The following is a 25,360-nucleotide window of genomic DNA, read 5'->3' as shown; positions in this document are numbered from 1 at the left end:
TCTATAAGCCAAATTTATAAGATTTTTAATGTGCTTATGGTCACTAACAATATTATATGCCAAGACCCCTGGGTAGCATCCTCTTTCATAGCTTAGTATAATAGCTAATAAAAAGAGCAATAATGATGATATTGCCTAAAGAGAAAAACCTTGTTTAATACATTCTCTGGGTAAACTAAGTCAGACTATAGATCAAACTACTTAGAGGGTACACAATGGACTAATTTTGAGAGGAAGATTAATATATCACCAAGGTGATTTACATATTACCAAGAAAAACTCAGCAGGCACAAGCAGCATGAAACAAAAGGCAAAGAAATACAATGATGATCATTAATATTAAATCATATCAAATCTCCTTATATCCTACTAACCCACTTCCAATGTCCATTTAATCAGCACATTTTTTCTTGAGTATCCAATGTCCCATGCAGTCTCCTAGCCCTTGAAAATATCTTTTCTTGGATTGTGTGCTGCCATGGGGAGTGGGAGGGGGGAGAGGGAGAGAAAATTTGAAACTCAAGGAACTGTGGAAATGAATCTTGTAAACTAAAAGTAAACAAATTTATAAAGACCAAAAAAATATTATATATTTTTTCTTGAACATTCTAGAATAGGCCTCATTCTCAGGACAGCTCTGAAGGGGGCTCTGCTTTTCTGGTTCCAAGGTACTTATAGAGATTTCTAAATAATTCTGCTAAAATCTACCCATAACAAGATTTAGCTTCCTAAATTTGATTTTCCAAACTTGAAACTTTGGAGAATTTCAGTTTTTGCATACTATTTTCTGTTTCTTTCTTTGCCTAAACCATATACCTGATATAAGAATCTTAAAAAAAAAAAATTCATGAGGATCTGACTTGTAAAATGAACCTTTCTGTCTTTTAAAATTATCATACATATGCTTTAAAATGGGAATATAATTTCACTTTCTTTACAATTATCTTTTAAGATAATTTAATATTTTATTTTCCCCAATTATATGTAAAAACAATTTTAACATTTTTTTTCCTATTTTTGCATTCCAAGTTCTCTCCCTTCCTCTTACCTCCCCTCCCTTCCTAATTGAGAAGGCAAGCAATTTGACATAGGTTATACATGTGCAGTCATTCTTTATGATTATTGATGCAATTTTATTTGCAAAATTCTTAATCCAGTTTTGAAAACTTGTTACTAAAACATACCCAAAATCTGAATTTTTCATGAGAAACATTTGGAAACCAATAATATTGTCACGAATGAATTTTTTTTTTTTTAAGCAATTGGGGTTAAGTAACTTGCTCAAGGTTACATGGCCAATTATTATTTCTGGGTATGGTGCTGAGTATTTGAGCCCGGATTTGATCCAGGTCATCCCGACACTGGAGCCGGTGCTCTTACTCGCTGAGCCACCTGGCAGCCCCTAAGCAATTGGGGTTAAGTAACTTGCTCAAGGTTACATGGCCAGGTGTTTCTGGGTGGGTGCTAAGTGTCTGAGCCCGGGATTCGATCTCCAGGTCTTCTCAACACTGGAGCCGGTGCTCTTACTCGCTGTGCTACCTGGCCGCCCCGTCACGAATGAATTTTAACAAAAAAATAAACTGAGGCCATTCTCCACCCAAGATAAAATTTATTAATAGGGACATACAGCCCATCAGTAAAGGGTGAATGACTTGCTTCCATTTATGCCAAAGGCCCCAAGCAAAAGGACAGTTCTGTTTTATAAGTTTTAGGGAGTACAGAACAAAGAACAGATCAGGGTAGATAACATGGAATTGAGAACAACATTATTGGTTACAGAGCTGACGCACAGGGTACAGCATGATTGGTTGGAAGTTTGGTAATGGGGTCTAATGAAGACCCCTCTCCCCTTCTCTCATGAAACTAAGAAGTGCTCATTGTTCTGAGTCCAGGTTCAAGAAAATGGGCTAGCCATTTGGACAGCAAACCAGACATCTTAGAAAGATAGCTTGGTGGCATAAAGATATCAGGCCTGATCCCCTTGTATTTGCACACATTTCCCAAAGTCAATTAAATTCCTTGAGGCAAGAGGGCTAGATTTTTAAACTGAATCTGTTATAGGCCAGCTGAATTCTGAACCAAGTTCAGAGATGAAGAGCCATGGGTAAGCAATTACAGAACAAAATCGGTTACTTATAAATAGAATCAATAAGAAAATGATACAGGATCAATTTTTTTTTTTTGCCTTTTGGAGGGCAATTTGGGGTTAAGTAACTTGCCCAAGGTTACAGGGCTAGTATTTTTGTGTGGGTGTTAAGTATCTCAGGCTGGAACTGGGGCCCTCCCGACTCCGGGCCAGCGTGTTACTCACTGCGCCACCTAGCCACCCCAAATACAGGATCAATCTTAATCTTGTCAATATACATATGTATATATTCTAGTTCTTAGAGAAAACAGTCTAATTCTGTTACTTTCTCAAATTTGCTATTTAGCTTAATTAGAAAACTTTTATATATTATTACTTTGTCCAGTTCCTCCATTAGGAGTATATTAGCCCTATATCATAATTTGACCACAAATGATTAAAATGTTTCAGTATTAATCTATTAACTGAGTTTTTCTGAACAGCAAAACTTCTACAATTCATAGTTGTTTATGGAAATTTGCTGTGAAAGGAAAAAGGAGAGACATAGCTATAACAATGTAAAGACTGTTCCCTCAGGGACACAGATTGATCTGACATATACCATAACAGGGGAGAAACTCCCTTAACTCTGTTTGATTCTAGGCATGAATCATATTTAACAACCAGTTATGTAACACAGCTCTGCATTTTTCACAGAGTGCATGGCCAGGCTCAGAATTAACCAGGTGGAAAATTTTCCTGTTTAGAAGGATGTAGCATCATGGGGAAGCTGAATCAAGAGGATCTTACTTTAGACCAGGGCAAAGTCAGTCCCTCATCTTTTCCCAGGGCCAGTGACCCACCTGTAGCAGTTCTCAGACTGCAACACATACCCTTTTCTCCTTGAATTGATGGACCATTGGTTTCATGACAATTCAGACAACCATCCCTGTAACCAAACTCAAAACAATGTCAAAGTCTCAAGAGTTATCTCAAGTGACAGAATTTCACTAATCACTAATCAAGGCTATGACATTACTGTTGTTAACAAATTGCAATTACCATTAAAAAAAATAAGCACAAACAGGCCTTACTTGTTGAAATCATTCTTAGACTATTGTTATTTCTTTCACATGTTCATTGTTAACTGTTATTTCTCCCTTGTTCCAATAACAGCCAACAGTGGACACATTTAAAAACAACTACATTCTGGAGTTTCAAACATAGTGAATAGTTGGCTCAAATCCCCCTTCTACCCCCACTCCACTCCACCCCCAGAAAATTTCTGGCTACTGTAAGCCTCCAACCTGTACTGCTTCTTCCAAGTATTCCAGATAAAAACTCACTCTTTGTTATAGTAAGCTTGTAATTGTACCCTCCCCCCCCTTTTGATAAAAAATAGGAGAAGGGATCCTGGTTTCACAGTCCTAGTTTCTCAAACTTCAGTACTTTTGAATTTTATAACATGTGGTCAAGCAGGGCTGATAAGATCTTATGATCCTATAAAGTCTCAAGGGGCCTCACATATAAACATGTCTTAAAGGACCTATGCAGTTTTTTCCCAAAAGAGTTGTTAAAATAAAATATACCCCATTGAATATTTAAGTTTTCAAATATCTATTTTTATCACTTTCAAAAGCTTAATTCATAAACTAATAGCATGCAGATTAAAATAGAAGTTATTTATCTTAATAGCATTTATGATACAATGGTGTCTCAAATTTCATAATATAAGGAAGATTTTTAGAAATGTAATAATAACATATATAAAATCATGTACTTAAAACATGAAATAAAACTTATTACTAGTTAGATGACACCAATTCAGCCAAATGAATTTCCAAATTATCTTACATAGAAAATTGTTCGTTTTTTATCATTCTTGGCATTTTTATACTAATCACATCTAAAAGCTGGTAGAGAGTTATCCTGTATGGAGCAATTACATTTAATTAAAGAAATAATAACAACAGTCATCGTTTATATAGTGCTTACCACATGCTCAACACTGTGTTAAGCACTTCACAATTATTATGTCATTTGATCCTCACAACAACCCTGAGAGTTAGGTGCTATTTTTATCTTCATTATAGAGTGGTTATCTGAAGTAGGCAGAGGTCAAGTAACTTGCTTAGGTCACACAACTAATAAACTTCTTAATGTCAGATAGCAAATGTAGTTTGTATTAGATTCAGATTTACCACAGTAATTTAGTTTCAGAACAAAATTTCATCTAAATTAAATCAAGAATGTGATTATTACCAGATGAGATTATTCTTATGAAACCTCTGTAGAGTTGGCAAAGTAGGCTTATGGTTATTGATATTTTCTTAGTTGGCATTTTTGATAATTAGCATAACTGACTTTTGGAATGGGAAGAAGGATAAAGCATTGATCATTTTCTCAGTGCTTTGCATCATTTCACATATGTAGATAAATTCTGAGAGCCTAGTATCTAAAAAGAACAGAAGGTTTTGTTTAAATGTACCAAAAACAAGGTTGAAAAGAAAATTAGATATAGCTGATGATGTTTCAGAAGTTCATTGTAGTTCTATTAGGAAATTAAAGTAATGTGATCTTTAGTCAAAGCTATGACCATTCCTTCAAAGGAGAAAAATACAGAGCAACCAGGACTGGTGTTAAACATTTAACAAAGTAAAGTAGATTTCAACTAATGTTATTTTGACCACAAAGTGATGTGACACAGGATCTGGTTCACAGAATCCTGAGGTAGAATCTAGTCATGTCTCCAAATTGTTCATGACCCTGAGAAAACCACTTAATATCTCTGATTCCCATTCCCATAGAAGTAATGGACATTGACATTTTTACTTGATTGATTCAACTCATATAATGATTATATAATACTTTGCAAATGTAAAGAATTTTAAACATTTTAATTGTAATTCTTTTTTTTTTTTTAAAGCAATCAGGGTTAAGTAACTTGCTCAAGGTTACACGGCCAGTTATTTCTGGGTGTGGTGCTAAGTATCTGAGCCTGGATTTGATCCCCAGGTCGTCCCAACACTGAAGCTGGTGCTCTTACTCGCTGAGCCACCTGGCTGTCCCTAAGCAATTGGGGTTAAGTAACTTGCTCAAGGTTACACGGCCAGGTGTTTCTGGGTGGTTGCTAAGTGTCTGAGCCCAGATTTGATCCCCAGGTCATCCCGACACTGGAGCCGGTGCTCTTACTCTCTGTGCTACCTGGCTGCCCCCTTAATTGTAATTCTTACCATCCTGTACAATACAAGAACAAGCAGATGTCTTTGCATTTTTACCCTTATGCCTCTATGGGGCAAGATAGCTGAGCAGCCCTTGCAGTCTCTTGGAAAGAGGAATAATAACCATGATGAAGACAGTGATGATGATGAGTATAGCCACAACCCTGAGGAGTGAGACTGGGATGCTGCCAGTTCAACCCCTTAACATTCCAGCTTTTGGTGTGGGAATGTTAGTGCTCTGGAAAAAAGCTGTGGGTTTGGGAAGTCCAGTGACCTGAGTTTGAATCCCAGCCCTTCTATCTGTGTGACTGGGGGCAAGTCACTTAAACATCCCTGGGCCTCAGTACCTCATCTATAAAATTAGAGCATTGGATTAGATGATCTCTAAGGTTCCTTCCAAATCTTAATCTGTGATTCTATGATCGAAAGGGGTAAACTCTTAACTCACTTTATTTGTGTACTACATGTGACTAAGCAACAACATTTTAAAAATTCTTGACAATTATTGGACTCCTAGCTACTTATCAGTGTTCATTCACATAGGCTTACCTTGTTATTTGTTATATCAGTATTTGTCTCAGTAGTTCCTTTTATAACTTTTAGTAAAATTGTATGTTTAAACAACTTACTGTTAATGGAGCTATGTTCTGTATGGCAAGGTTTAACTGTCAGTCAGACACTGATACACAGAGTATTTGATGCTCATTTTCTTAATTGAATCAAAAAGTGTCAGGCAGTCACAGACTTTGCTGTATTATTTTTTTAAGTTATTTGGATTCTCATGAATATTTTATGCTGTTGCTTATTTTAGTGATCGCTGTGGGGAAGACCCAAATCAAAAAGTAATCCATGGGGTTATTAACTCCTTTGTTCATGTTGAACAGTATAAGAAAAAATTCCCCTTAAAGGTAAAAGACAACTCATTCCTTTTTAAATGAAATTATGAGAACTTTAATTTAAAAAAAAAATACTTGTTCTTGTTTTTGCTAATATTCTTTTCATTATTCTATTTAGTTTTATCAGGAAATTTTTGAGTTGTCTTTTCTGACAGAAACAGGGGAGTATTATAAACAAGAAGCTTCAAATTTGTTACAAGAATCAAACTGTTCACAATATATGGAAAAGGTAAGAGCTAAAAGTATGTTCTATTGAGGATACATATATATATATATAAAATAAATTATTACTACAAATGCTACAATTTAAATTATCCTTTATTTTGCTTTTGAGAAGAAATTGTGTCACTCAGAGTCTGAATTAGTATCACATAGTGCCAACTTACCAATAGTATTTTTCACTGAAAGATTTTTACTGTTTTGTCAGTGTTTATGCTTTATTGGTAAACTTTGATAATTTGGTTAATAAATTATATTAATACTAGAGTCATATTCTTTACCAAATAGAAAACTGTATGCTCATTTGTAGCAATGAAGACAATCTAAGAGAGTTTTGTTTTAAATATAAATAAAGGGAAAGAGGAAATGGTATCATTACCTTCTAGAAAAAGAACTTGTTTTAGGTGTGTCATATTCTTGGAGCACTGAGATAAAAGAGGAGACCTATGGCTATTAAAAATTTGAGTCTTATTTAGTTGGTCATACAAAGTTATTCAATATGGGGCGGCTAGGTGGTGTAGTGAAATAGAGCACTGGCCCTGGAGTCAGAAGGACCTGAGTTCGGATCCAGTCTCAGACCTTGACACAAAAAACTAGCCGTGTGACCTTGGGAAAGTCACTTAACCCCAATTGCCCTCCAAAAAGCAAAAACCAAAAAAACCAAAAACAAGAACAAAGTTATTCAATATGTGCTTGCTCAGTAAGGGTTCTCTGTAAATTTTCATAATAGTATAAATGTTGTGGCTCATTCACAAATTTCATAATCCTATTGGAATGATTATATGTAGATTTTTAACTAATGTTGTTCAGCTTCTGTATATGGATATTTCAGTATCACATAAAATAATGCTTTATGTAGATAATAAAGGGACTTGGGGTTTTGTTTGAAGAAAGGCTGTATAGTCTGACTTATAATTATACAGTTTCATAAGAGTAGCCATTTGACATAGTCAATTGAGTACTAGACTAAAATTCAGAGACCTGATTGACTTCTAGTCTTGACTTTACCTCTGTTGAGCCTTGATAACCTTGGGCCATCGTTGGTGAGAGGAGTTTCAGTGAAGTATAAGTGGTAAGACTACAAAGCTAGTGAAAGTTGCATTTGGTTTCCTCATTCTTTGCTTTTTGAAACTTTATTATACATTATAATATCCTTTTCCACTGCTTTTCAGATTCAAAGTGCCCTTTCTGCATGTGCCTTATGTTTCACATTTAAGAGTGACTCAGTGACACTGTTGCCTTTTTATCCCATCACTCTGGGTTTCAGACCAGTCAAGTTCGCCATATGGAAGCTATGGGCCTCCCCTTGTTTTTAGGGTTCTATTTTCATGAAAGGTGGAGCTATTTTCTGTGTGGCCTCTTGAGAGGTGACCAGTGCTGGCCTTAGATGCCCTTCTACCACCTTTTTGCATAGTTTTCAACTTTCTTGTATTTCCTCTTCCCTAGGCACCCAGAAATGTTCCATATCAGTGTCATGTATATCATTACCACTAAGGATTATATAAACTGTATGATTAGAATATATGTGTTTTTCAGGAGTAAAATCCCCAATTAACTCAGGGTCTAGGCATGTGCCCATATTTGTCCAGAAGAATAACATGAGATTTTGGGTCAAATGGCTTTCTTAAAATCTAGCTAAACTGTATCTGTAGAATTTCCCTAATCTATTAGTTTATTATTATTCCCCCTCCAAAAAGGGAAATAGAAATTAGACTGGCATGACTTTTTTTAAAAATTAAGTTGCCATTTTTTTCTAAGCGATACAATGTGTTTTGTTCTACATTCGTTACTTTTTGCTTTTTAAAGTTCTTTTGTTGCTATTGTTTTTGTGTTACCATCATACCTGTCCCTTTATATACCTCCTACACACCAAAGGAAAACATTTGTGCAAAACCAGGCTACATGGTGGCCAAATCTTACAGAGTATCTCAAGTTCCTTGGCCATAGTTCCTTACCCCTTCATTAAAAGAAAAGATAGGGGTGTTTGTTGTTTACATCACTGTGTGACTTTTTATTTTAATTTATTCTCAACTTCCAAATCAAATAAAATAAGCATTTCCATATACATAGTATAACTGAAACAGCTGTTTATACATGCATCTGTAAATCTGTTATATACAACTTGCTTTTAAAACATTTTTTTTTCTTTTTGAAGGGGGAAAGGCAGGGAAGTTGGGATTAAGTGACTTGCCTAAGGTCACACAGCTAGTAAGTGTTAAGATTAAGTCTGGGGCCAGATTTGAACTCAGGTCCTCCTGACTCCAGGGCTGGTGCTCTATTCACTGTGCCACCTAGCTTCCCCTTGCTTTCTTTTTAAATAATAAATTCTAGACATAACTTTCAAAGCTATCTTGCTTATCTATGTTTTTCTGGTTTTTCTTCTGTTCTCTTTTGCATATTTAAAAAATGCTCCAGTAATCCTTTTTAAAAATGACTTATCATATGTCTTGAATCCATTACCTCTCAGTTGGGAGATGGGTAGCCTACTTTGTCATGGTTCCTCTGGAGTTGTAGTTGGTCATGGCACTAATCAGAGTTTTAAGTGTTTCAGAGTTGTTTTTCTTTATACTGTTGGATAAGTTGTTCTCTTACTTCAACTCATTTTACTATGCATCAGTTTGTACAAATATTTCCAGGTCTCATATTGCATTACTTTCATATGCCATAATTCATTCAGCCATTCCCCATTTCATGGGCACCCCTAAAACCTGTTTTTGATGAAGCCTTGCTGACTCTTTGTGATCACTGTTTTTGTTTCTTGGTGTTCATGATCACTGGTTCTTTCAGTACCTCGAGATGTAATTATTCTAGATTTGGGCCTTGAACTCATCGAGAGCAGCTAGCCACTCTCTCACTCTCTTCCTGCTTATATGAGGTATTACCTCCCTGTTAGCTATTTCTGTTTTATCCTTTCCAGTCCAGATTTTCTGTGGTCCATTATCATCAGTCCACTTAAACAGAGTAGAAGTCTTAACCCTTCTTTCAGCCGTTTCTTTTCACTAATATAGTAAAAGCAGAAGAAAATAACAAAAGCATTTTAAATTGTCCTTAACATTCCTCACCAGCCTCAACTCATTGGTAGTTTTAATATTCCCCATACCATTCTTACAGTACTCTGCCATGCTTTTTTGCTCATACTCTATAATTTATCCTTGTTTTAATCTTATTGCATGTGTTTTAAAAATCTAAATTCATCAGTGAATTCTTTGCTAAACACATTAGATTCTTTTAGGCATCACATTTTCTTCTTCATTGAAATTGTTTTTAAATCTTCAGAATTTAATTTTTTTCATTAAATTTTATTTTCATTTCCAGCTTCTCTCCATCATCCTTTTCCTCTTTCACCCATTGAGAAGACAAGAAATGCAAAACCCATTACAAATGTGAAGTCTTGCAAAAGAAATGTCTGCATTAGCCATGTTCTGAAAAAGAATAAATAAGAAAAAGAAAGAGAAAAAAATATTCTTAAATCTGTACTCTATGTGCATCAGTTCTCTTCCTGGAGATAGATAATTTTTTTCATAGTGAGTCCTTTGCAATTGTTTTGGGTCACTGTGTTGATCTGAGTCACTATAGTCTTTCAAAATTTATTAATTTTTTTTCAATTTATTTATTTTTAGTTTTCAGCATTCATTACCACAAGATTTTTAATTACATATTTTTCTCCCCATCTCTCCCCTACCCCCCACCCCAGAATAGCGAGCCTCCTGAATATCCCTTCCCCCAATCTGTTCTCTTACATCCTCCCCCATCCCACCCCGACTTTCTAGTAGGGCAAGATGGATTCCTATACCCCAATGCCTGTATATTTTATTTCCCAGTTGCATGTACCATGCATTAACATTTGTTTTTTGAAAATTTGTGTTCCAGAGTCTTTTCCTTCCCTCCTCACCCACCCCCATTTGGAAGACAAGCATTTCAACATAGATTGTACATGTGTAGTTACACAAAACATTTCCATAGTAGTTATATTGTGAAAGACTATGTTTCCCTCCATCCTATCCCCTCCCCCCCACTTACTCTGTTTTCTACTTTGACCCTGTCCCTTTTCAAAAGTGTTGGCTTCTAACTATCCTCTCCCCCAATTTGCCCTCCCTTCTATCCCCCCCCCCCCTTATCCCCTTCCCCCCTGCTTTCCTGTAAGGTAAGATTCCCAGTTGAATGTGTATGTTATTCCCTCCTTAAACCAAATTCAGTGAGAGTAAGGTTGACCCATTCCCTTTTACCTTCCTGCTCTTCCCGTCCATTGTAACAGTGTTCTCTTGTCTCTTTTATATGAGATAATTTATCATAATCTCTCTCTCCCTTTCTCCTCCCAATATATTCCTCTCTCACCTCTTAATTTTATTTTTAAGATATCGTCTCTTCATATTCAACCCATTCTGTGCCCTCTGTCTATGTATACATGTACACACATATGCACACACTCACATATATATATATTTATACACACATATACCCTCCTATACATACATACATATGTGTAGGATATATACATATACATATATATTCCCTTCAACTGTCCTCATATTGAGAAAAGTCTCATGAGTTACAATTATTGTTTTTCCATGTAGGAATGTAAATAGTTCAGCTTTAATATTTCTTTTTCCTGTTTACCTTCTCATGCTTCTCTTGCTTCTTATAATTGAAAGTCACATTTTCTGTTCAGCTCTGTTTTTTTCATCAAGAATGCCTGAAAGTTCTCAATTTCATTGAATGACCATATTTTCCCCTGAAGCATTATACTCATTTTTGCTGGGTAGGTGATTCTTGGTTTTAATCCCAGCTCCTTTGACTTCTGGAGTATCATATTCCAAGCCCTTCAATTCCTTAAGGTATTTTATTTTCTCTTTGGCATTTATGGGTTGAGGAGTCTGGAAACCACCATAGCTACTGGTGATTCACTCTCCTGAAGTCTGCTCTGGCCAGTTTGGGTGTTGGTCGGACTGCCCTGGGGCCGGAACCAGGGCTCACTGGGGACTGCACTCAGCTCCCAGTGCTCTGCAATAGACCATTCCTGTCGGCCTGCCAGGCTGCCTTCAGCAGGAGATTTGTCTCTCTCTGTCTCTTTGTGGGTTCTGTAGCTTTAAAATTTGTTTAGAGTAATTTTTTACAGGTATTGGAGATGGTTGAAGCTAGAGTCCATGCCAAGTTTGTGCTTCTACTCCACCATCCTGGCTTTGCCCTCAAGCCAAAATTTATTATCTTTACAGTATTTTTGTTACTGTATAAATTGTTCTCCTGGTTCTCCTCATATCACTCTGCATCACTTCATATAAGTCTTCCCAGGTTTTTTGTTTTTTTTTAAACTATCCCCTTCATCATTTCTTACAGCACAGTAGTGTTCCATCACATTCAGATAGCATATTTGTTTGGCCCTTTTCCCAAGTGATAGGGGTCTCCTTAGTTTTAGATTCTTTGCCACCACACCAAAAAAAAAGCTGCTATATTTTTGTACACATGGACCCTTTTCCTTTTTCTTTGATTTCTTTGGGGGATATAGACTAGGAGTGAGATTTCTGGCTGGAAGGGTATGCACAGTTTGATAGCCCTTTGGGTATAGTTCCAAATTGTTTTCCAGACTGGATGGATGAGTACACAGATCCACCTGCGGTGCTTTAATGTACCTGTTTTCCTACATCCCTTCCAGACCTTGTCATTCTCCTTTTCTTTTATCTTAGTGGTGGTACCTCAGAGTTGTCCTAATATGCATCTTTAATTATTAGTGATTTAGAACATTTTATATGAATATTGATAGCTTTGGTTTCTTCCTCAGAATTTTGTTCTTAGGAGTTTCCATCCTTCATGTGTTGAATTTTCTTGTGGAATTTTAGTCCATGAGATCCTATCTGTCTCTTTTTCCTTGAAATAAATTAGGTTTATATGTAGCATGAGTATGTGAACAGTTCCTACATGCTGTAGTCCTTGCCAAATCTCCTCTTATTCCTGTTTATATACTCATACTACAGATCATCTAGAGAACTTGCTGTTCACTAGACAAGATCTTTGTCCTTCCTCAATTTGCCTTTCATGCCTTTCCCTTTACCTGGAATTCCCTTCTTATCTCAATATCTACCAGTTCAAATACTACCTACTATATACAGCCCTGTTCAAATACCTTTTCTTACAAAAAACTTTCATTTATTCTCCACCTTTCACAATTGTGTCTCCTTTCTCCTTACAAAGGCATTTGGTATTGTTCATACATTATGTATATCTTAAACTAAGCTATTTATGTCCTATCACTCCTACTAAATTAAAAGCTTTCCACAGACTTATAAGCAGCTAGGTGGCCAGCAGATAGAGCTCAAGGTTAGAGTCAGGAAGACCCGAGTTCAAGTCTGCCCTCAGATACTTTATAGCTGTATAATCCTGGGCAAGTCACTTTATCCTGTTTGCCTCAGTTTCCTCACCTGTAAATTCATTTAGAGAAGGATGTGGCAAACCACTGCAGGATTGTTGCCAGAAAAACTCCAAATGGGGTCATGGAGTATGAGACGTGATTGAACGATCACATCAACAGGCTTCTAGCATATTTATATCCCATCTAGAACCTAATAGTATCTTCTACATAGTAAGCATTTAGTAAATGCTTATAGAATTTGATTAATTGACTAATTTTAAATTTTTACCCTTGACTTATATGGAGTAAATCTATTTTGGTTTTTAAAGAAGTGGCATTGTTTACATTTGGTAATGTGACAGGATGGTTGTGGGGAAATAAATGGAGATGATATTCAAATCATCTCATTGTATTTCTTTATAAGTGGTCTATGGCATAGTGCAAAGAATTCTGGACGTGAAAGTTTGCTCTATGACCATTGACAAGTCAATTACCCATTCAGAACTTCAGTCTTCACATCTGCAAAATGGGAATATTAATAAATAACCATTTATCTCACAGGTTTTTGTAAGCTAACTGTTTTATAAACCTTAAAGTCATATATAAATGTGTGCTCTTATAATCCATATAACATAAGGTTTGGTAGGTACTAGTTCTAGCTAGGGCCAAAACAATTTTAGATTAAAATTGTTTTACTACCACATATACCTTTACTTATTTGTGTGAATAGTTGACGATTGATAACTTCCTCACCTTCATTCTACCCCACCACTGTTAATTTATGTTTTCCCTTATAAAGCAAAAGTCAGTTTCTACAGTTCTTACTGTATAAATATGTTCCTCTAGGTCCTAGGTAGATTAAAAGATGAAGAAATGAGATGTAGAAAATATTTACATCCAAGTTCATATAGTAAAGTGATTCATGAATGTCAGCAGCGAATGGTGGCAGACCATTTACAGTTTCTGCATGCAGAATGTCACAATATTATACGACAAGAGAAAAGAAGTGGTAAGTCATACCTAAAAAATGTAACTAAAAATCAGCTAACGAATATTTATAATTTGTTGTTGTTTTTAGAATTTAATGTTAATACATCTCATAGCTTTTAAATCATACATTTGGAAAATGTTCTTTAAAGCACTTCATAAATACTTTTGCAGATATTGTAGGAAGTGTAGAGTTTTATATTGTGAGGTCATTTTGAAAAGGCATATTTAAAAAGCACATCTTAAAAAATACTAGGAATTAATAAATTTAACTTAATTTTTTTCTTATAGACATGGCAAATATGTACACCTTGCTTCGTGCTGTGTCAAGTGGTTTACCTCATATGATTCAAGAACTACAAAACCATATTCATGATGAGGGTCTTAGAGCAACTGGTAATCTTTCTCAGGAAAATGTGAGTTTTATAAGACCCCTTGGAAAGTTTTGTTTTGATGACATTTGTTATTGAATCTTAATTTGCTTTCATATGTACCTTCTTCCCCATTTTAATGTTTTTCTTAACATTGTCATATAATTAATAATAATAATAATAATGTAACAATGTAAATATAAATAATAATAAAATGTATTTAGATCAATGATTTTGAACTTCTTTATAGGATTTTTCCCTTTTTAAAAAACAGTGGATGATCCAGTCTTCTATTATTAACATTGATTTGGATCTCTCATCAACTGCTATTCAACTTTTGTGGAAGTAGGTTGAACTTTTGGGTAATAGTAATAAAAAACAGGGTGAAAAGAGAACAAAAGGGTCTCACTGTCACTGGTCACCTGTGTTTTATGATCCCTTTTACCAGCATAGTGGCCCTTGTCTCTATACAAGCAACTAATAGTTTGAGAATTATTATTTTAATTTATGCTCTCAATTTAGATTATATCCTAACAAATTTAGAATTTTAGATGATATCCTAACAAATTTAGAATGATATCCTAACAAATTATGTTGCTGTTTAGGACATTGTATAAATTGCATCTGCACTCCCTTCTAAGTTTTCCTTTTATCTAGGATATATGCTATTAGTTGGTTATGGGCCCAGGTTCTAGAGTCTAGACTTCCATGAATATCAGGTTTTTGTCTATAGTAACAATCTCCAGGTATTTCCTTTCTCTTATCTCTAAATGACTACTAGGAAGGTGTCTCATCACTGTTTTTATTGAGGTTAATTAAGTGGACTGTCATCCTCCATTGGAACAAGAAATCTCTCCTTAAATAGTTGTCATTGAGTAGTGTTGGTCTTCCTCTTCTGTTAAGGGAAATGTTGAACTATTTTTTCCTTTAGAAAGTATTATTGTGAATCAGATGTTCTTTGTCCAATTTGTAAGGACTTTTCATATTCGCCATGACATTTAAGGCTTACCCTTGATGTGTGTACTTATCCAAGATGGACACATAAAGCTTCCTGTGTGACTGTGTCTACCCTAAATCCCTAATCATATACTCAGTTCCCATAGCTAGGGCTAGTTATTAACCATTCCCCAGGTTCTGGAACTTTGAGCCTCAGATAGGGGAAATGTCAGAATCCATTGTTTTGTTGACTTTAGCACCAATTCAGTAGTTACTATATACTCTGACCTCATTTTGGTAACCAACCTCTTGGCTGTACCACAGTTCTAAGTGCCTCTTTTAATAATTCTCCCTCTTATTTCCCAGTGTCTTAGTCCCTGCCCTACTTATGTGCCCAGTGTCCAGTTCCTCCATTGTCTTTGGTTTAGTTCCTGATATTTGTTGTCAGACTTCCTTAGTCCCAACTTCCTTTCTTTCTTCTATTTCCTACTGCCAGATTTCTCTCCTGATATTAATACCTACCTGCTGATAAAATTTCCATTTACTCTAGGATCTTTGCATTTTTTAAGACTATAGGAAGACTCCTAATGCTATTTCTGGCCACTTTTTTTTAGCCATCTTCCTGTTGCCCAGGAGATAATTGGTGGGGAACCCCCTTCTGCCTTCCATTCACAAGGTGGTGGTAGGCAAGGGTTCTCTTGGCTGAAAGATAAAGTATTAGAGTTCTGGTCCTAGCTCTGTGCTGTTATCCTGCATGATTCACTCTACTTCTCAGAACATCAGTTTCCTCATCTATAAAATGGATGATGTGATCTCTAAAAATCCCTTTTGCCCTAACCTTCTATGATTCTATAATTCTTTGCTTATCTTATCCTGCCAGATGTTAGGATTATGATCATCACTGGTTTGGCCCATCCAACTTATGACAGATTCCTGGTTCTAACAGTAAGTAGTTTCCATACAAATGGCCATCTGTCTGTATATGTAGAACTGGTCTGACTTGCCCCTTGATGGTCATCTTTTTATTGCCCTCTCTATGGAAATAAAAACTCTTTTCCCATTCTTGTGTGTTCCTTTTTGCTGAGTGAAATGTCTAGCTAATTTACAAAGGAGTTTTTTTGCCTCTTAAAACATAGTAAACTTCTGGATTTATTCAGAAAACTATTATTCCACTTGTGGTCAGGACTTCAGTTTACTTCTTTTCTTTTTCTTGATACCTGTTTCATCTTTGCCTTCACTCTATCAACAAGAATACAGTAGCAGTAAAAACAAGCATTTGCTAAGTAGTTATGTTCGAGGCACTATGCTAAGCCCTGTAGATGTAAAGGCAAAACACAGTCCCTGCCCTCAAAAACCTCCTTCTATTAAGGAGCTCACATTCCAGTGAGTTCCCTCTGTATACTTATTGGATGTTTGGGTTGACAAGAAATAAACTTTAGTCAGAAAATCCCCCTCCAGTGTCCCAGGCAGAGGTTCTTAACCTCTTTTGTGTCATGGCCACCCTTATAAGTCTGGTAAAGGCTTTGAACCCTTTTTCAGGGTGTTTTTAAATGCCTAAAATTAAAGACATGGAATTTATAAGGCAAACATTTTGTTGAAACACTAAAAAAAAAAATTCAGCTCTGAATGTTGCTACAGTTTGCCAAACTAATTCACCTAGTATCTTCTTATACCCCCAAACTGTTGGCACTTTTCCTTCAGGTAAAACTTAATGTCACCTCCTTAAGGATGATATAATTCAGTGTCTTAGTCTTGTTCAAGGATTTTAATATTTCTTGTCCTGGCTCTGTAGGAAATGGAGGCTTAGGACCAGGTTTGAATTTCAGTTCTGCCTCTTCTTGCCTGTATGACCTTGGACAAGTCACTTAATCTCTCTACCTCAGTTTCTTCATCTGTAAAATGATAGGATTGGCTATGATAACCAATATTTGTAAAGCCAATAGGCAAACCATTTAATAAGTGCCTACTATCTGTAAAGCACTATATGAGTGCTAGGACTATGAATACGAAAAAAGAAAAACAGTCCCTGCCTTCAAGGAGTTTATAACCTAATGGGGATAGCACACAAAAGAAAGCTAAAAAGCAGGGAGAGGGGGGATAGGGCTCGGGTGGAAGGAGGTACTTGACATGAGGAAAGGCCAAAGAAATCCAAACAAGTGCTTCTGGAGAAGTCAAAGAGTATAGTGAAATAGGAAAAGAGGCAATATCATCCAGGATGAACAGAGTTTGTAAAGCACTTAGCACAGTACCTGGAACACAGGAGACAATGAATTCTTGTTCCCTTCAACAGTAGGGAAGTCTAGGAGTGCTGTCACTGTATTGTCTATTCAGCTTTCATTTTAGTTTAGTTGTGGGGAGGTCCCATCTTCTGAGAAATGAATTGAAGGCCCAGTTTTTGTTTCTTAATAATGAACTCTCTTTTGTGAAGAATGCAGAAACTAAAGTAGTAATAAGGGAGTGCTATAGGACTAAACTCTAAAAGGTTGTAACCATATTCATACTTCGGCTGCTTAATTTCTCTGTCCATGGTATAGGACTGGTATCCTAGAAGTTGAACTCCATTTCTTTCATATGTGTACTAGGCCTGTCAAAGTCTTGCTTACTTTAAGTAGTTTGTTGTCTTATTTTATTATGATATTTTTTGTTCCTTTGGTTCTGCAAAATTTCAAGATTCTGACCATTTGCAAAATATTATGCCCCTGATTTCTCAGAGACCTTCAGATCATCTTGCTGTCCTGGATTCCATGTAGGGACATACTAATTATATTAAGTGACAACTAGATGGCATAGTGGATAGGGTATTAGGCCTAGAGTGAGGAAGGGATTCAGATCTAGCCTGGGACTTTTAATAGCTCTGTGACCGTGGGGAAGTCACATAACAGTGACTTGCCTCTCTCCCACAGTTGAGAGTGTCAAATAAGATTATATTTCTAAAGTACTTAGCACATTGCCAAGACATAGTACATGCTTAATAAATCCTTTCTTCTTTCCTTCTTGCCTTCCTTTCCTCCCTCCCTTCCTTCTATTCATCTGCCATCTATCAGAATTTAGAACATGATAAGTATTGTTCAGCACTCATTACTATTCATTCATGCAGTTGAAGTGAATTTTATACTTTTGAAATATTTTTTAGAACAGTGACATTTATATTATCTTTGTCATAAAAGACAGTAATTATAAGGTTATACTTAGATATCCACAGTGAGTAAAAGAAAGAGTGTATAGAGGCTTCCAGTTCTTTCCCTTTATGTTCTAGGTTGATGTTCAAATGCAGCAGGTGTTGCCACAGTAACTTTATTTAACTCCTTACAGCATTCTTTTTTACCTTCATCATGATTTGTTATGCTTTTGGGTTTATATACACTGTTATTGGTGGGTAGCACTTCTGTCTTAAGAGTTGAACATAGAATTATTAAAAATGTCTCTGGACAAGCTTGACCCCAAACAAGAAATAAGAGAAGGCAATTTCTGTTGCTCTGCAGAAGTGGGAGGTCCACAGGTGTGAAACATTGCATATTTTTCAGATTTTTGAGGGAATGTATTGGTGAATTTTGCTGATTGTGTCTTCTCTTCCTTTTTTTTTTCTTAAAAAAAAATTTTTTTTTTTTCCAATGTATGGGGTAGCTCTCTGGAAGGGAGGGTAAGAAATGGAGAGAAATTTCAGCCCAGTAATAACAAAAGATAGCCATCCCTAGGTGAAGGGAGAAGAAAAAAAAGAAATCTACACGATAATTTTGTTGTATATTTGAAAGGAATGGCAAGTTCATAGTAGACTTACAGTTTCATGTGCAGTCATCCTTTTTATTTTATGAAAACGCTTGTTTTATTCCATAAATTAAAAATAAACTTTTTAAAAAATTAATAAAATTTTATTTTAAAAAATGCATCTTTAGATAGAGAAACTAGAAGACAAGATCTATAATAATAAACAGCCCTTGAATATTAGAGTTTAATACTTTAACAAGTCTTCTCTTGACCACTAATGTTAGGATCATCAAAATCATGGCAATTTAACAGTTCATCCAAGCATATATTAAGTTGCCTACTGTGTGCTAGACATATTGTTATGGAAGGATCTTAGAAGTAATATAGTCTAACTTACATATTTAAATCTGTCAACAAATATTTGCCTAGTGCTTGCTTTGTGAAGAGTACTACATGTGTATATGGGGAAACAAGCCTATGTGACTTGTCTCAGATAACATAGCTAGTTTATGACAGCTGATACAATAACCTTGGTCTACTGAATTATAGTCCAATGTTCTTGCCCTTAGTCTGTTATTAGTTTTTATTATTTTATAATACCCACAAGCATTCCTCTTAAAAATATTTTCCCCCAACTACATGAAAATACAATTTTTAACATTTTTTAAATATTTGAGTTCTGAGTTCTCTCCCTCCCCTCTCCTCTCCATGAGACAGTAAATGATCTGATACTGGTTATATATATGCCATTATGTAAAACATATTTCCATATTAGTAATTTTGTGGAAGAAAACAAGGAAGGAAGGAGGGAGAGAGGAAGGGAAATATAGTTTGCTTTGGATGCTTTGGTCTGTATTCAGACTCCATCAGTTCTTTCTTTGGAGATAGATGGGATTTTTCATCATGAGTCCTTTGGGATTGTCTGGGATCATTGTATTGCTGAGAATAGTTAAGTCATTCATAATTGTTCATCATACAGTATTACTGTTACAAATGTACAATTTTCTCCTGGTCCTGCCCACTTCACTCTGCATGAGGTCATTAGAAGTCTTTCTACGTTTTTCTGAAATTATCCTACTCATCATTTTTATAGCACAATGGTATTCCATTACAATCATATACTAGAACTTGTTCAGCCATTTCCCAGTTGATAGGCATTTCCTCAATTTCCAATTCTTAGTTATCACAAAAAGAGCTGATATAGATACCCTTGTAAAAACAAGTCTCTCTCCCAACAATCTTAATTTTTTTTACCTCAATCATATGCATATTTATTCATGATTTCTTACAGTAGGATATAAGCTGCTTGAAAGAAGAGACTTTTCCCCTTTGTATCCTCAGAGTACAGCACAGTTTCCCAAATATAGTAGGTTCAAACCAAGTATATTGATTTTTTTTTTGGCTTGGTTTTTTTTTTCAAATGCTTTATTAACTTCTGATTTACATCATTCATTTCCGCCTGATTTTGAGTTACAAATTTTCTCCCTGTTTTTCCCCTACCCACTGCCCCAAAATAGCAGTCCCACGGGATATCCTCTCCTCCAATCTGCTCTCTCCCATATTTTCTCCCATACCCCTTTCAAAATTCATTCCCTTCCTCCCTTGTCACCCACCCTTACTGGGAAGATAAGCAGTTCAGTATAGGTTGTACATGTGTGGCTAATGCAAAACAATAACATAGTAGATATATTGTAAAAGACTGACTATATTTCCCTCCCTCCTATCCCACCTACCACTTGTTCTATTCTCTACTTTGATCCTGTCATTTTTCAAAAGTGGGTGCTTCCAACTTCCCTCCCCCTCAGCCTGCCCTCCCTTCCATCATCCCCCTTCTTATCCCCTTCCCCCCTACTCTCCTGTAGGGTGAGATACCCTATTTAGTGTGTATTTCATTCCCTCCTCAAGCCAAATTCAATGGGAATAAGGTTGACCCATTCCCTTTTGCCTTCCTAATCTTCCCCTCCATTGGAACCATTTTCCCTTGCGTCTTCTATATGGAATAGTTTACCCCAATTTGTCTGTCCCCATCTCCTCTCATTATATTCCTCTCTCACCTCTTAATTTCACCTTTTAAGTATCATCCCTTCTGTTAAATAGGTTCTGTGCCCTCTATGTATACCTGTAAACATATATACACACATTCACATATGTATTCGTATGCCCTATACACTCATGTATAGACACACACACACACACACATATATATATATATGTATGTGTGTATATACACACATTTTGATTCCCTTCAACTACTAAGAAAAGTTTCATAAGTTACAATTATTGTTTTTCCATGTAGGAATGTTAATAGTTCAACTTTGATAAGTTCCTTATGATTTCTTTTCCCTGTTTACCTTCTCATGCTTCTCTTGCTTCTTGTATCTGAATGTCAGATTTTCTATTCAACTCTGGTTTTTTCAGCAAGAATGCTTGAAAGTCCTCTATTCCACTGAATGACCATATATTCCCCTGAAACATGATACTCAGTTTTGCTGGGTAGGTGACTCTTGGTTTTAATCCCAGCTCCTTTGACCTCTGGAATACCAAGCCCTTTGATCCCTCAGAGTAGAAGCTGCCAGATCCTGGGTTATCCTGATTGTGTTTCCACAATATTCAAATTGTTTCTTCCTGGCTGCTTATAATATTCTCTCCTTAATCTGGGAATTCCAGAACCTGGCTATAATATTCCTAGGAGTTTTCTTTTTGGGATCTTTTTCAGGAGGTGATGGGTGGATTCTTTCAACCTCTTTTTACCCTCTGGTTCTAAAACCTCAGGACAGTTTTCTTTGAGAACTTCCTGGAGGATGATTTCTAGGTTCTTACTTTGATCGTGGCTTTTTGGTAGTCCAGTAATTTTTAAATTATCTCTCCTGGATCTATTTTCCAGGTCAGTGGTTTTTCTTATGAGATATTTCACATTGCCTTCTCTTCTTTCATTTGTTTGGATCTGTTTAACAGCATCTTGATTTCTCATAAAGTCATTAGCTTCCATTTGCTCCAATCTAATTCTGAAGCAATGATTCTCCTCAGTGAGCTTTAGAGATTCTTTTTCCTTCTGGCAAATTTGGCTTTTTAAGGCATTCTTCCCATCATTGCCTTTTTAAGCCTCTTTTGCCATTTGAGTTAGTCTGTTTTTTAAGGTGTTATTTTCTTTAGTCAGGCTGTTGACTCTCATTTCATAATTTTCTTGCATTGTTCTCATTTCTCTTCCCAATTTTTCCTCCACTTCTCTTATCTGCTTCTTAAGGTCCTCTATGGCCTGTAACCAGCTTGTATTTTCCTTTGAAGCTTTTGGTGTAGGAGTTCTGACTTCACTATCTTCCTCCTCTTCCATGCTTTGCTCCTTTTTGTCCCCAAAATAGGAGTCTAATGTTGGAATCTTCTGTTTGCTTTGTTTCCTTTGCCTGGTCATGTCGCCCCTCAGTCACTTGACCCCTGGCCTTTTTGCCACAATAGGACTCTGGCACCAGACAGGGGAGCTTTCGTCCCAAACACTGGGGTTTTCTCAGCTGCTGGAAGTATTAGATGGGTGCCTTCTCTGAGGCCTCCACATGCTCTGGCAAGCTGGACACACACCCCAGGACCTCCACCCTAGACTGCAATCCAGATCCAAGAAGGTTAAAGCAAGAGTGATTACCCCTCAGACTGATGCTTAGTCCCTTACAGTCTGCAGGCCAGGAGCTGAAGCTGCCACGTGGCGCTGGCTGGCCGTGCTGGTGTCTCAGTGGCTTCTCGCCCCGGGGGCAAAAGTCTCACACTCCCACTTACTGGGTCCCAAAATCCAGACTGCACTGACCTCTCACTTTGTCCTTTGCATCTATGTGTTGATAAATATGGAAACGGCCACAGCTGCTGATGATCTGGAGTCCCTCCAGCTGGCGGCTGGTCAGGCCCATCCTGGGGCTAAAGCCTTGGCCTGGGGCTGGGCTCAGCTCCCAGAGCGCTGTGCTGGCCGATTCCTGCCGGCCTGCCAAGCTCTCCTCAGTGCTAGGTTAGCTTCTCTGTGTCATTTTGTGGGTTCTGCAGCTCCAGAGTTTGGTTAGAGTTCCCTTTTTACATGGATTGGGGAAGGTGGAAGCCGGAGCAGCGGGGAGGTCCTGCTTCTACTCTGCTATCTTGACTCCGCCCCTCCCCAACCCCCTTTCTAAATCTCTTTGGGATATAGACCTAGGAGTTCTCAATCAAAGAGTATGGACAGTTTTATAACCCTTTGGGTATAGTGCCAAATTGCTCTCCAAAATGATTGGACAGTTTACAACTGTACCAACAGTGCGTGAGTGTCCCAATTTCCTTACATCCTGTCCAGCATTAATCATTTTCCTTTTCTGTCATATTAGCCAGCCTGATAGGTGGGAGGTGATACCTCAGAATTGTTTTAATTTCCACACACATTCTTCATTAAGTCAGTGGTCAGTATTAACTTTTTTTAGCCTTTGCAAAGAGGTATTTTGTCAGATACTAATGGATTGATGAAAATGCCTATTAGAGAAATTTTGAAGTTTCTCAAATATTTTAATATATTGTTGGCTATTCACATAAAAAGTGCTGAGATAGTTTCTTTGGTAAATATTAATGTACCTTTATATAATATTTTTTTATAATAGCTTGTTTAGAAAAATTGACTTTAAATTAGTTGATAACTTAAACTTAAGTTTAATTTATATTTTAAAAGTTTTTATACTTAATTATTTGATTTATATTGAATATTTATAGATGCCAACTCAATTTGTGGAATCAGTTTTGGAGGTGCATGGTAAATTTGCCCAACTTATCAACACTGTTTTGAACGGTGATCAACACTTCATGAGTGCCCTGGATAAGGTAATTTTTATAATGTGTAATTTTATCATGTATCATACTGTCCCAGAATTGTGGATTAGTGTTCCCATATAGGATAGCTTGATGGTGACATTGTTATGATGTTTTGAGTAAAATGGTAATGTGGATATAGTATATAGTATTGAGATTACTTGACCTAGACCAGTCATGTAAATTAACAAGTTAAAATGTTAAAAAAAGTCAAAGAGAGACTTCAACTTGTTAACTAGCTTTTAGATTTGTTCAAAGTTTAGAAATTAGAGGTATCTGTTTGACTTTAATAAATTGAAATAATTCATATCAATTTTGAGTTAAAAATTCATAGTTTCTCTAAATAACTATCCTTCTGCAGCTTGATGACATTGATCTTCCTTGGGTAGCTTCCTTGATGTTTCTTTGTATTTTGGGGCTTATTGTGTAACACACATAAACAAACAAACAAATAAATAAATAGATAGATAGATAAATAAATATATTTATATATATTATAAATAAATAATTAAAATAAATATATGTAAGTTTCTGGCAAATATATAGACATATGCCCATTTGTGCATAGATTTAGCTATCTTCAAAATGACCAGATTTCACACTTTAATGGGATGACAATCATTTACATTTTTATAGCACTTTTAAATTTTAAAAATCTTAGGAATCCTTTGAAGAAGATATGGCACAAGTAGTATTATCTACATTTTATGGATGGGGAAAATGAGGCTCAGATAAGTTAAATGATTTGTTCATGGTCAGATAGTTAGTAAGAGTGAGATTTGAGATTTCAACTCTAGTTTCTTTACTCTTAGATCTTTCCATTATGCCATACTTCCTCTTTAGTAAACCTTTGTGGAAGGGTATAGGTTTTAGGAATAATTTAATTCATTTTTAATGAAATATGATGTTTATGGGGTGGGTGGGTGGCTCAGTAAATAAGAGCACTGGCCCTGGAGTCAGGAGGATGAGTTCAGATCCAGCCTCAGACACTTAACTCTTAAAAACTAGCTGTGTGACCCTGGACAAGTCATTTAACCCCAATTGCCCCTCCCAAAAGCAAAAAAAAAAAGATGTTTATGGAATTCACATAGATATGTGGCTAGAAAATTAAGTTATAATGATTTTAAATAAATAAAAAAGTTGTTTTGCTTAGGTATTGATTAGGTATGTAAAAATATTGTACGTGTACATGTATGTATGTATGTATATAGTATATATGTATAAAGTTTTTTCTCAATGTATGTTGATGGATTTGATTCCAAAGCACTGTGTAAGCTCTCTAATGCATCCATCAGTCCATCAGACAACAAGCATTAATTAAGCATTTTCTATGTGGCAGGCATTGGGATATAAATACAGATAATAAGCCCTTTTCTTAAGTGTCTTCCATTCTTCCATTCCATTCTTCCATTCTCTTAGGTTCCTGGCAGTAATAACCCTTCTGAAGGGCATATACTAATATTACTCACTGCTGTTCACATAGCTCTTGGGATTTTCAGTCACTCTCCTTCCCATTTAAACAATATTCATGATCATATCCTTAGCTCTTAATCATGAAATATTTACTGATAGAAAGAATATTGATAATCATAACAAGCTCCTCATGAACCTAGGTCACACTTTCCCACCAATACATGAAGTGTCCTTGAGGGAGATGAGACACAAGGGCAGTTATGATTCTGGAAGGTAGGCCAAATATCTTTGGTGTCTTTAGGTAACAATGCTAAGCTGTTTGCCCCTCTTCTGGACCTTTCTACTCTCCTGCCAGAGTCTGCTTCTCTGCTAGCCTCAGAAAGCTGTGCTCAGCTCTT

General features: G+C 36.2%; 1 protein-coding gene across 6 annotated transcripts in view; it reads left to right on the top strand.

Annotated features, from left to right (window-relative positions):
* Positions 1-25,360, top strand: part of CUL2 (cullin 2) — a 120,092-nt gene that overhangs the window by 69,506 nt on the left and 25,226 nt on the right. For all 6 annotated transcript variants that reach the window (XM_069086497.1, XM_069086495.1, XM_069086496.1 and 3 more), the window contains 5 exons: positions 6,098-6,194; positions 6,301-6,411; positions 13,591-13,753; positions 14,023-14,147; positions 23,454-23,561. In XM_069086497.1, the coding sequence (XP_068942598.1) occupies positions 6,098-6,194; positions 6,301-6,411; positions 13,591-13,753; positions 14,023-14,147; positions 23,454-23,561 (604 nt within the window). The remainder of the gene's footprint in view (positions 1-6,097; positions 6,195-6,300; positions 6,412-13,590; positions 13,754-14,022; positions 14,148-23,453; positions 23,562-25,360) is intronic.

This window comes from Petaurus breviceps, unplaced genomic scaffold (genome assembly GCF_028583685.1).
Source record: "Petaurus breviceps papuanus isolate PSGF00001 unplaced genomic scaffold, PetGlider_PUasm1.0 178, whole genome shotgun sequence".
NCBI lineage: Eukaryota > Metazoa > Chordata > Mammalia > Diprotodontia > Petauridae > Petaurus > Petaurus breviceps.
This window is presented reverse-complemented; position numbering and strand designations above follow the sequence as displayed.